Raw genomic sequence first — 12,707 nt, 5'->3', positions numbered from 1 at the left:
AGGGGGGTCTGTAATCTAGGTAGCTCTGTAGATAGAGAGCCTGGTTCACATAGGGCCTGAAGACACTTCCTAGCTGTGTGGCCTTGGGCAAGTTACTTAACCCTGATGGCCTAGCCCTTGCTGTGGTACTAAGACCAAAGGTAGGTAAGAGGATTGTTTGTTTGTTTATTTTTAAGGACACCTTGCCTAGAAGTGAGAAGAGAATCAAATACTGAAAATTCCAAAAATTACATAGTAGAGAAAATGTTGGGCTTGGAGTCAGGAAAATCTGGGCTCAAATCTCACCTCTAACTTGATCTAACTCTACACAAGTCATTTAACATCTCTGAACTTTAGTTTCCTCATAGAAATAATAGAGGTTAAAATATCTGTAATACCTTCCTGTCAGGGTTGTTTTGTGAGTTATCTGAGATATGCATGTAAAGAACTTCTTATAAATTTTGAAGTGCGATATAAATGTCAGGAATTGTTCATTATAATTGAAGTTTACATTATTCCTCAGAAGGATTTCTTCTTTACCAGGAAGATTACAAATTGTTTTTATGTTACTTGTAGCCTCATTTTATTAAGGAAAAGTTAAAAGTTTAGAATTTTTATGACTGATTCCAGTGTTATCCTGACCAAAAAACAGCATGCTATAGTGGATTGAGGGTTGGCCATTGTATCAGGGAGATCTGAGGTCTGTTCTAACCTTTGATTTGCACTAGCAAATCACTTAACCTCTCGGTTCCTGAGGTAACTCACTGTGACTATAAAATGCAGATAAATTGCTAATGATATATATTGTTGCTTCCTCCTTCTCCACTGCAATCATAGTTATGAACCAACACACATACACATACTCTAACTTTTAGCATTGTGACTTAAAATCTAAATTTAATTTGGTCGCCAGGGAAAATCCCAAATAATAAAATACCCAAATCAGCTGAAAATTTTATGGTGATTTAATTGATATAGTGGAGGAGATTAAGAAGAAGGAAGAAGGAAAGGACTAGTACCAGGTGGAAAGATTAGGAGATCTAGAAAGTAAGGTTTTGAGTGTGAAGGAGGAAGGAATTAGCCTGACCTCCAAAAGAGTTCAGCCAAGATGCCCAAACCTGAATCAGCTCAAGGGCAAACTCACCACCAAACCCAGACAAATAACTGCCACCACTCCAAGATGTCGGAACGCCTAGCACGCTGCCAGCCAGAGTCTCCTCTCCAAGAAAAGAGCAAAGAGAGCCAGTGACATGCCTTATATAGATGGTTTTACATCACTTTCCTGTGTCTCATCTGTATCAGTCATAGCTTAACTTGACTTAGGATAGCCCAGGGGTCTGTCTGCTTTTTCTGCACATGTCTGTTGAAGGCCATACTTAATCCTTGAGTTTGGTGCAGACCTTCCTAATCTTGTTAAACTAAGGAGGATGGAGAAATGTAGAGTTCCCAAGACCTGATTCTGTTAGTCCAAGTATCTCTATTGTTATTGATCAGGAAATAGCTAAATCAGATCTTCTAAACTACGGTTTGATTAGGGTGGAATAGTTTTAAAATTCACAAAAGGATATGTTCTTTGAAATATTGACTTTTTTGTTCATTTATTTGTTTTAGATGACTATCTTTTCCCCCACAACATATGCTAGTCTATAGAAAAGCATGGGTATACTCAAACAAGTGTATGCATAATTTTCAGGCAAAATAGATTTTGAAGTTTTAACAATTAAAAAACCAGTTCTTTTAGTTTTTGCTCTTTACTTGCTGTGTTTATTCTCCAGATACATCTAATTCTGTAGCTATTCTGATTATACCCAGTATTGCTTTAAATTCATAAGAACAATTTTGAAAAATAATTCGATAGACTATACAACATACTTCATGAAATCCTAGTGAGAATTATACCCAGAATGTTATAGAAATCCATGGCGTAATAGAAAAGCACTGGATTTGAAATCAGAAGACCTCAGTTCGAGGCCTGGCAATCAGTACTGCTGTCATTCCTAACTGGTTTTGAACATTGAAAAATGGCCTTGTTTCTCAAATAATAATTACTAAAGTGCATGCCTTGAGTAACTTAACCCTTCATGCCAATATAGTACTTTATGATTACTAAATTAGATGGTTACTCATTATAGGATCTCATTTGACCCCTTAGAAGAATCATGTGATAAAATCTATTTGAATAATATAGTACTTACTTCACCAGGACTCTAAAAATCAGATGCCGTAGTACATTAAATAGAAATTTGTGGCCGTTGGTATTCTGTGGCCATAAGCCATTTTCTTTTTTTTCTCTTCTCACTTTCTCCAACCCCTCCCCCACTTATTGAGAAGGTAAGAATCTAATCCTTTTCATACATAAAAAGTCATCCAAAACATTTCCACATTAGCTATGTCCCAAAACAAATTAAAACAAGGGAAAATATCTGTAGTCTGGGTCCTTCTGAAGGTAGATAGAATTTTATATCATGAAGCCTTTGGAGTTGTGGTACATCATTGAACTGATCAGAATTGCTACATCTTTCACAACTGATTATTGTTACAATATTATTGATCTTCCAAGCTTTTTTTTTTTTTTTAACCCTTCTGTCTTGGAACCAATACATAGTATTGGTTCCAAGGCAGACGAGTGGTAAAGGCTAGGCAATGGAGGTTAAGTGACTTGCCCAGGGTCACACAGCTGGGAAGTATCTGAGGCCAGATTTGAACCTAGGACCTCCCATCTCTAGGCCTGACTCTCAATCTACTGGGCTACCCAAATGCCCCCCTTCCTAGCTTTTTCTGAAAATATCCCCATCATCATTTCTTAGAGCACACTAGTATTCCATCACATTCACATACCATAACTTGTTTAGCCCTTCTCCATTTGATGCCAGTCTCTTCAGTTCCTATTCTTGTCACCACAAAAAAGAGTAGCTGTATATATTTTTGCACATAGAGATAGGCTCTTTTTACTTTTTGTTGATCTCTTTGGAGAATATAATAGAACTACTGGATCAAAAGGTATGTGTAATTTTATAGCACTTTGAGCACAATTCCAAATTGTTCCCCAAAATAGTTGAAATAGTTCATTAACTCTACCAACAGTGAATTTAGTAGACCTAATTTCCCACATCCTCTCCAACATTTGTCATTTTCTTTTCCCATTATCTGAGCCAATATGATGGGTGTGAGATGCTACCTCAGGAGATATTTTTCATTTCTTTAATTTTTAGTGATTAGAACTTTTTTTTTTCATTTGACTATTGATAGTTTTCATTTCTTCCTCTGAAAACTGCCTCTTCATATCATCATTTGAGGTTTATCAATTGGGCAGTGGCTCCTTTTTTATGTATTTAGCTTTATGTTCTCTATATTTTGGAAATGAGACCTTTATTGGAGAAATGTGCTATGTAAATGTTTTTCCTCAGTTTCCTGCTTTTCTAATTTTGGCTACATTGGGATTTTTTTATGCAAAAACTTTTAAATTATCAAAATTTTTAAATACCAATAATATTGATTATCCCTTTTACCTCCAGGGAACTTCTGCCCTATTGATCCATAGATCTGATAAGCTATTTCTTCCACGTTTACTCAATTAACTTATGATGTCACCTTTTATGTACCCATGTTTGTGTGTCCATTTTGATCCTGTCTTAGCATACATGTGAGATGTTACCCTCTGGATAGTTTCTGCCATACTACTACCTTCTAGTTTTCTCAGCATTCTTGCCCTAATACCTGGGGTCTTTGGGTTTATTAAACCGTAGGCTACTGTGCTCATTTGTTACTATTATATGCCAAATCTAGTCCACTGATCAGCTACCACCTCTAATCCATTTTCATAGGCTTCTAGATCTAAACCTGGAAGGAACCTCCAGACTATTTTCATCCATATGGATCTTCCCTCCCTCTGTCAATACATTTTTCAACTGATCATGCCCTAGGAAATTGTTTCATGAATTTCTTAGGCCAACGTTGGACTGTTGCCCAACGTCCTTGTAATAAGTCTCTCCACATTTGGATAAACTGGTTCTTTAAATCCTCAGAGACCATATTTTAATATACTTTAGGAGACATTAAACACCTATCCCATGTAAGGCATTGTACTTGATGCTGGTTATAAAAAAACAACAGTGAAAGACCAAACTCAAGATGCTTATATTCTGCTGTTACTTGAAAACTTTTAAGCTTGGAAGAAATCTGTCTTGCTTTCCATGGTGATATTTTTGGAAAGACCAGCACTCCCACATGAGGATAGGCCATGGAATAAAATTTTAGCATAAGTATTCCAAGTATTCATGGCATAATCTACTTCTTGTATTTTCTATAAATAAATGGATAGCTTATAAATATGTCATTAAAAAACAGACTTCTTTGATTTCTTCAAAATAAATCAGTAAAAATGTTTAATTTTGTTCTTTATGTTCTGTTTTTAAATTTTAGTAATATATCAGCAGATGACATGCTGTACACTGAGACAGATTTAGAAGAGAGCATGGACAAAATTGAAACTATCAACTTTCATGAAGTAAAGGAAGTTGCAGGAATCAAATTTTGGTGTTACCATGCAGGCCATGTTCTGGGAGCAGCCATGTTTATGATTGAGATTGCTGGTGTAAAGGTACTGTGTATTTCTTTTTTTTTCTTTTTTTTAGTAAACCCTTACCTTCCATCTTAGAATCAATACTGTAAGGTTCCAAAGCAGAAGAGTGGGAAGACTGGGCAATGGGGGTTAAGTGACTTTCCCAGGGTCACACATCTAGGAAGTATCTGAAGACAGAACCTCCAGTCTCTAGAATATGTATTTCTAAGAAAGCTAAACTGTGGTATAAAGGAAAAAAATAAAAGCATTGAGAGATAAATGTCTGAATGCTGGGTCAAATCATTAAGCCTCATTTCCTCTGCAAAGTGAAAATGTTTTTTGGGGGTGGGGTTTATTACTAATATCATAAGCTTGTGAAAAAAGCACTTTGTAAATCTAAAATTTCTATGGAATATGACACTGATTTTTCTGAAGAAATCTGTATTTCTAACTATAATAAAATACTTAAGTCTTATTTTTCCTATTATACATAAGTTTTAATTGCTCATCTATCATTTGATAATATATATCAAGTGAAAATATCATGAGGTTTCACACTTGTCCTATACTTATTTATATATATAAACTGGTGTTGATCTGCCTGTTTTTGTTTGAACATTTTTTTTAAATTCAGTTGCTGTTTTGGTCCAGTTTGGTACACCAGTTCTTATAATGAATTTTTGTAGGTCAGAATAGCAAAATAACATTTCAAAGGTTAAAAAATAAGCTGAGATAATATTTGGCAACCATGTCGCCTGACTGCTCCAGAGGAAAGGAAAAAGGGAGAGAAGATAAGCTGCCAAGATTATTTATTGTATTTATATCTCTCTAATAGAATTGGCTAGAAAAAATGTGGAATAAATACTGAAAATTGTAGTTAACAGCTTACCATATTAATTTCAATGTTGGACATACTTTTTCCTAGCAAATCTAACTTATATAAAATCTAAGGCAGCTTGTAGCTTGATTTTTTTTAATTTAATTTTATTTATTTGTTTGTTTTTGCTGATGGATACACATATACACAGTGATACCTAGATTTTACTGGCTTAATTGTAAAATGCCTTTCCAAAATCCTAATTCCTTTTCCAACTAAGTATTGTGTCTTTTATAGCTTTTATACACAGGTGATTTCTCAAGACAAGAAGATAGGCACTTGATGGCAGCTGAAATTCCTAATATTAAACCTGATATTCTTATCATTGTAAGTATTAATGGTTTCTTAAGTTTTAATAATTTTATTATCTTTTGTTTTTGCATCCCCTTAGATTTCCCTCTATATCCTCCTTGCCTCTTACAGAAATATCCCTTATAAAGAATTTATGTCTCATGTTTATTAAACTAATATAAAAGGTAGTGTGAATTATGGGAAAACTGAATTGTATGGTTTGGTTTTTTCCTAGATGTGGGGAAAATATTCTGTTCTCTTTGAGTAAACCTGAATTTTTTAGCTGAAAAACTAAGGTTTTGACATAGGCTAACCATAGCAACCCAACTTCTTCCTTTGACTTTTAAAGTAGTGGCCCATAGGATGGCTTATCCTGGGAGAGAGTAAAGGACTTAAATGGAACAAATAATGTGTTTTCCAAGATTTTAATCAAGGTAAAATTATTTTAAAGTGAACATTTAATAGCAACCCAGTAGAGAAAAAGAAATTATAAAGTGAAACTTGAGAAAATAATCTTTGTTTTTTCTCTTAGCAATTAGCACATGCCACCTCATGTTTTTATTTATCTTTTTGTATACATATGTCTCCTCATCTGGTTCATAAGTTCTTAAGAGCACAGAAGACATTATGCCCTTCTTTGTATCCCAGGCCTCCTCCAATACAGTGTTCTGCTGCTTAGAAAGACTTAATAATACCTGTAAAGTCCTCCTAGCCTCTTACTCTAGTACCTCAAGGCAGGGCAAGTGAAATGTAAGCCATGGCAAGTCCTACCAAACTGGAAAATCTTTTACTATGACCCATTAACCTCCTATTTGTCATTTTAAAACTTAAGATAGCTAAGTAGTAAAAGATTAATGTTTAATTGGCAACAATCATGATTCACATAGTAGGAGAGAATGCCCGTGACAGTGAAATCACAGATCTTTTTGAAACATATACTTGCTAATTATGATAAAACACGAGGGCAAGGAGATACAATAGATAGACTGGTTAAATGTTTTTAAAACCTTTTTAAGCACTAGTTGTCAGTTGCCTTTTCCCTCTAATGTCTGCTGTTATTCTTATTTGGCTTCTAATAACTCTGACTCCCTCCTCCATTATTCTAGGGCCATGACAATCTTCTCAATTTTCATTTACTTGTTAATGATTCTGCTGATAAACAATAAGCATTGAGATTAGTAAAGAAATTCCTGAATACATGGCAAATAAATGACCTCAATTTTTGGAAATTTCAGAAAATCTGCCTCAACTATTTTTATCATTTCTTCTTGAGAGTTATGTGTTCTAGTGGGCAAGAGCACCAAAAGGTTGGAATCTGGATTCAGACTTTTAATTCTGAGTTCAAATTCCACCTCAGACATTTACTAGCTGTGTGACCCTGGGAAAGTCGCTTAACCACCATCTCCCTTAGTTACCTCAGCACTAAAATGGGGATAATAAGAGCACCTATATCCCAGAGTTGTTGTGAAGGTCAAATGTATCTTAAATGTATGCAAAACAAATTATATGATAGTAGAGGGATAGATTTTATTTGAGTTTCATTCTTTTTTTCTGTATTTTCTTTTTTAAATACAGTTGAGGTTTGGAGCAGCTAGTAACATAGTGGAGAGAGCATCAGACGTGGAGGTGGGAAGACTTGGGTTTAAATATGACCTCAGATATTTCCTAGCTAGGTGAACAGAAAGGTTAAAAAGGGGGGGTCACTAGGGAGTTAAAGATTTCTGTTCTTTGTTCTGATATTTGTGAATTACATTATTTAGGAATCTACATATGGGACTCACATTCATGAAAAACGTGAAGAGCGAGAGGCAAGATTCTGTAACACTGTTCATGATATTGTAAATAGAGGTGGCAGAGGTCTTATTCCTGTCTTTGCTCTGGGACGAGCTCAAGAACTTCTTCTAATTTTAGGTATGTTCCCCCCCCCCCCCCACTTACATAACAATCATAAACTTTAAAAGGTATTTATTAAAAACATCATTGAATAAATATGTTGAGGATATATGCTATTTATAGTGTCCTCAGTTTATTCTCTTACACTGTTTTACAGTTTATTCAAAGTATATTAATGTGTATTATCTCTCACACTTCCAATAGATATCATTCTCTTCATTTTAACAGTCAGGAAATTTTTTAAAATATTATTTTCTTTTTTTCTCCTATTACATATAAAAAATAATTTTCTGACATTCTTTTTTCTTTTGAGTTTTGAGTTTCAAAATCTCTCCCTTCTTCATTCCTCACTTGCCCTAAGTCGATAAGCAATCCTGTGTATATTTTACATGCATAATTTTGTGGAAGAAATCTTAAATGAAAAAAGACAAGAAAATTTTAGTCTACATTCAGACTCCATCTGTTCTTTCTCAGAGGACAGTTGGCATTTTTCTTCATGATGCTCTGGGATTGTCTTGGATCACTGCATTGCTGAAAATTGCTAGGTCATTCATAGTTGTTTATCAAAAAATAATGCTTTTACTGTGTACAGTGTTTTGGTTCTGCTCACTTCACTTTGTATCAGTTCATAAGTCTTTCTAGAATTTTCTGAAATCATCTTGCTTGTCATTTCTTATAGCACAATAGTATTTCATAATTATCATATAACAAAGGTGTTCAGCCATACCCTAATTGATGGACAAACCCTCAATTTCCAGTTCTTTGGTTTCATCTCTAGCCCTGCTTCTCAATCCACTGAACCACCCAGCTGCTCTCCTTTTCCCTTCTCTTTATCTCTTTGGGATACAGACATACTAGGAGTAATGCTGGGTCAAGTGGTATGCACAGTTTGATAGCCCTTTCAGTTCACTGCTCCACCAACAATATATTGAATGCCCTAGTTTTTCCACTTCCCTCAGAGTTGTTTTAATTTGCATTTCTCTGATTATTAGGGATTTGGAGTTGCATTTGTTTTTATTTTTTTGGTGTGTGAGTATTCTTTGCATTTACATTTTTCTTGTGGTTACTCTATATATTGTTTTCTTGGATGTGCTTGCTTCATTCTGCATCACTTCTGTATAGAGGGAACTTCATCCCTCAACCTCCTGGATTGCCAACCTGGTTCATCCTATTTTTTATATGCTAGAGCTGTGTCCATGAATGTAAATAAAAGGGTGTGGTCAGACTTAGAGTAAGAGATTTTCAATCTATGCTAATCAACCTTTTCTTTTTTCAAGTGATTATTAATAAACTTTATGAAAAATAAGAACTTGGAAATATTAATTTTAAACTAACAGTTCTTATTCTTTGCCTTTCTGTTCCTGTGTTCTTTCTTAATTTTTTTTATTCTTTTGCTTTCTCAGAAAACATGTGTTTCTAATTTCTCAGGTATTTTGTTTATTTGTCTCTTTCCATTAATATATACAAAACTCAAAGAGCAATATTGGAATTTTCTGTCATTGTGTTGCTTTCTCTATTTTCTTCTAGCTCATTTAATGTTTCCTTTATGAATTTGCAATCTAAGGTATTTGGAACATAAATTTATTCTTGACATGGGTTTGTTTATGATTCCTTTCAACATAATAGTTTTCAATTTCCTTTGAATTTTTAATTCCAGATTTTGTTATAGCTTTAAAAAAAAGTCACCACCATTGCAGATAATACAGCTTCTTATCCCAAATATTTGAAAATGTTAAAACCTTTCTTATTTACCCATTTAAAGGGCAAGATTAGCATTGATTTGACCAACATACAGTATAAAGTATCCACATTAATTTCAACCTCTCTCCTTTTTTAAAACTCTATAAGAACTTTGGGTAAGTAATAGTTTAGAAATTTAAAAAAATTTTTTTTCTTTTTTAATCTTCTGCCATCTAGTGGGAAAACTAACGAATGGCTGAATATGTAGCAAGAAAAAGAAAAACAAATTTAATCAATGCATAGTTAAATTTTTTTTATGTTTTTGAATAGGCATTTTTGTGTCTATATAAAATATATTGAATAGTATTTTCATGTGTATAATCAAAATAAAATCTGTTGATTCTTTGCTATGTGAGATCATAAATAAGAGAAGGCTTAAACTATCTGAAGTATTTGGTGCTATAACTGGTTTTCCCTCTGAGTGCCTAATTAAGAAATTCAATTCAGTGTTTAAGTGAATAACTCTGCTAGATTTTGGAAGATTTATTTTCTAGATTTTGATTTTATATGTTCTTGTATCCAAAGTTACAAACTAGAATATAAGTTCAACACATAAACTGAGGCATTCATCAGATAAGTTCTGTTATAATTGAAAGTCAGCAGTGTAAAGAAGAGGTAATAGTGGCTGATTGTAGAGTTGAAAATCAGAGTTCAAATCCTGCCTCTGATTTACCATAGTTTTATGATCATAGTCAGGTTCTTTACCCTCTTAGTGCCCCCAGGAAGCCCAGTAAGAGTATAAAATGAAAAAATAAAATAAAAGAAGCAGATATTTAGGTGGGAGAGGATTCTCTGCATCAATGAAATTATAGGTTTTTATCTTCCTGTGACAAATCTCTCAGTCTAATAGGGAAAGATAATGCAATATACAAAAGGAAACTAAAAGATTGAGGAGGGAATGGGAAGAAATACCCAATACAGGCTTGGTGAGAAAAGTTAGAGAAGCCTCAGAGTATTGCAGCTAGTTGAGAAATGAGTAATGTGGAAAGGGAAACTGAATCAAGTTCTGGACTTTCTGCCACTCAGGTGGAACAAACAGCAGTTGGAATGAATGTTAGAAAGAAGATTTTGGCAAGAATGACAGTTGGTAGGGGGAGAGTAACTTGGAGTGTGAGTTAGTCTGGGGACTCTCTTCCTGGCCCGCTGACTAGAAGGAGCCTCTCCCTGTCTCGAGATAGAAGTTCCTTTATTCCTGAACTTTTTCCAACTGTGTGCTCTACCTGGATTCCTCCATCGAACAAAAGGATTTAAATGGAGCAGTTTGAACTATAAGACTAGTCTTTAAAGGCGTCAGCCGGAAGAGACAGGCCCAACCAGCTCTGAAAGTCAGAACCTTTCTTCCTCTTGCTGTCTACTGCTAAGACTTTGAACTTAAGAAAACTAGCACAGATTAGCATAGACGGGAATAAAAGAAATTGTTCCACCAGCCTTCAAGGCCTGGCCTCAGCTCAAAAGCTTAGAGAGACTCAAACCCCATCTAGGGAAACCCCAATTCCTTCTTCCCTGATACCTCCCCAGTCCAAACTTGTTATTAAATCAATCTTTATTTAAATAACTGCAGTCAGATAAGAGGACTATCATTTCAGGGGACATAGAAGGAGTTGAACCTCAGGACAGCCATTCAACCATAGATGGTTCTTACCAGACCCCTGCTGGGCAATCTTGGTCTGAGGGGAGACCATGTTTACCTGCCCTGGGGTATCTTCATCAATCAATAGAGGAGACATCCCCTGAGGCTTCCATAAGTGACCCATTTCTTGAGGACCCCATTTTTCAAAGCCAGCCTCTCAGCAGGGGGCATCTCTCTCCTTTTACCTCACCAGCAGCCATATTCCTTCTCTCCCTTCAACCCCTCCATTCCCTGTCCCAAAATCTTCCTTATCCCCTATACCTCTTCAATCACCCTACAATTCCTTTAAATATTACAGTTTAGAGCTGGTCGGCCCTGTCTCTTTAGGCTGACACCCCTAAAGACCAGCCTTACAGTTCAAACCACTCCCCTTAAGTCCTTTTGTTCAATGACACGATCACAGGAATCCAGGTAGAGCACACAGTTGGGAAAAGTCCAGGAATAGAGATACTTTTATCCCGAGACAGGGAGAGAGGCTCCTTCCAGTCCGAGGGCCAGCAAAAGAGTCCCCAAACTAACTGTCACACTCCAAGTTCCCCTCCCCCCACCAACTGTCATTCTTGTCAATATCTTCTCAACATTCCACCTGCTGTTTGTTCCAACCTGAGTGGCAGAAAATCCAGAACTTGATTGTTTTCCTTTCCCAGTAAGATTTTTAATTTTTAAAAAGACTTTTTTCCTGGCCAGTTTTATCTTTCATGACATTTTTAGTAATGGAAATTTCAATGTAACAAATAAATTAATACATTTTATTTAAAATTATCTAGATGGCTCAGTGGATTGAGAGTCAGGCCCAGAGAGAGGTCCTGGGTTCTAATATGGCCTCATAAACTTCCTAGCTATGTGACCCTGAGCAAATCACTTCACCCCCATTTGCCTAGCCGTGACCACTCTTCTCACAGTATTGAAATTCAAGACAGAAGATAAGAATTTCCCCCCAAAAAAGTAATTATCAATTATCATTTAGCCCAGTTACCAATTTTTAAAGAATATTAGATTTTTAACAGTAAGTATGGGCTTCTCTTAGATGTTGGGGGGCTAGGACTCCCTGTACCAATGCATGTCAGTACCTCCTCTGCAATTTGAAATCTTTGGACACTGGCTAGGATAGTGAAAATGTCAATGAGTTACCCTACATTAGTCACTTAATAATGTAGTTTTTGTTTTAAATATATTCAAAATTTAAGTCACTTGCTGGCCAGTGTTCATTATTTGAAGATATGTGGAAAAGTCTTTGTCCTATGTATTTTTGAGCTATGGTTAAATAATTATATCCTGCTATAAGTGGTTTGTTTTTGGTTGGGGTTTTTTTTTTTTAAGGACTAAATTTTAAGTTGTTGGGTTTTGTGCACTTTATTCATGTGTGTTTTTAACCTTGATTTTAAATTTTGATATCTTCATTTTACTAGAGTTGGGACATTTACCTTGTAAAATCTCTTTTTAGATGAATATTGGCAGAATCACCCAGAACTCCATGACATTCCAATATACTATGCATCATCTTTGGCTAAGAAGTGTATGGCAGTATACCAGACCTATGTAAATGCCATGAATGACAAAATACGCAAACAAATCAATATCAACAATCCCTTTGTCTTCAAACACATTAGTAATCTTAAGGTTAGTACATCTGGAATAAAAGAATACTTACAGAGCATAAAAATCATTTCCATTTCACTTTTTCTTTTGTCATTACTACTTGGAAGGTATTTATAGGTCAGTTTTTTACTGAATTC

General features: G+C 35.1%; 1 protein-coding gene across 6 annotated transcripts in view; it reads left to right on the top strand.

Annotated features, from left to right (window-relative positions):
* The window catches only part of CPSF3 (cleavage and polyadenylation specific factor 3), a 60,679-nt gene that overhangs the window by 10,959 nt on the left and 37,013 nt on the right, over window positions 1-12,707 (top strand). For 5 of the 6 annotated variants that reach the window (XR_008915502.1, XM_001371960.4, XM_007476163.3 and 2 more), the window contains exons 5-8: window positions 4,402-4,579; window positions 5,655-5,744; window positions 7,469-7,619; window positions 12,416-12,591. Coding sequence is in view for 5 of the 6 variants with exons in the window: in XM_001371960.4 (XP_001371997.1) it covers window positions 4,402-4,579; window positions 5,655-5,744; window positions 7,469-7,619; window positions 12,416-12,591 (595 nt within the window). In the remaining variant the exon portion in view is untranslated. The remainder of the gene's footprint in view (window positions 1-4,401; window positions 4,580-5,654; window positions 5,745-7,468; window positions 7,620-12,415; window positions 12,592-12,707) is intronic. The other variant, XM_016427753.2, reaches the window with a different exon arrangement.

Source organism: Monodelphis domestica, chromosome 1 (assembly GCF_027887165.1).
Source record: "Monodelphis domestica isolate mMonDom1 chromosome 1, mMonDom1.pri, whole genome shotgun sequence".
Classification (NCBI taxonomy): Eukaryota; Metazoa; Chordata; class Mammalia; order Didelphimorphia; family Didelphidae; genus Monodelphis; species Monodelphis domestica.
This window is presented reverse-complemented; position numbering and strand designations above follow the sequence as displayed.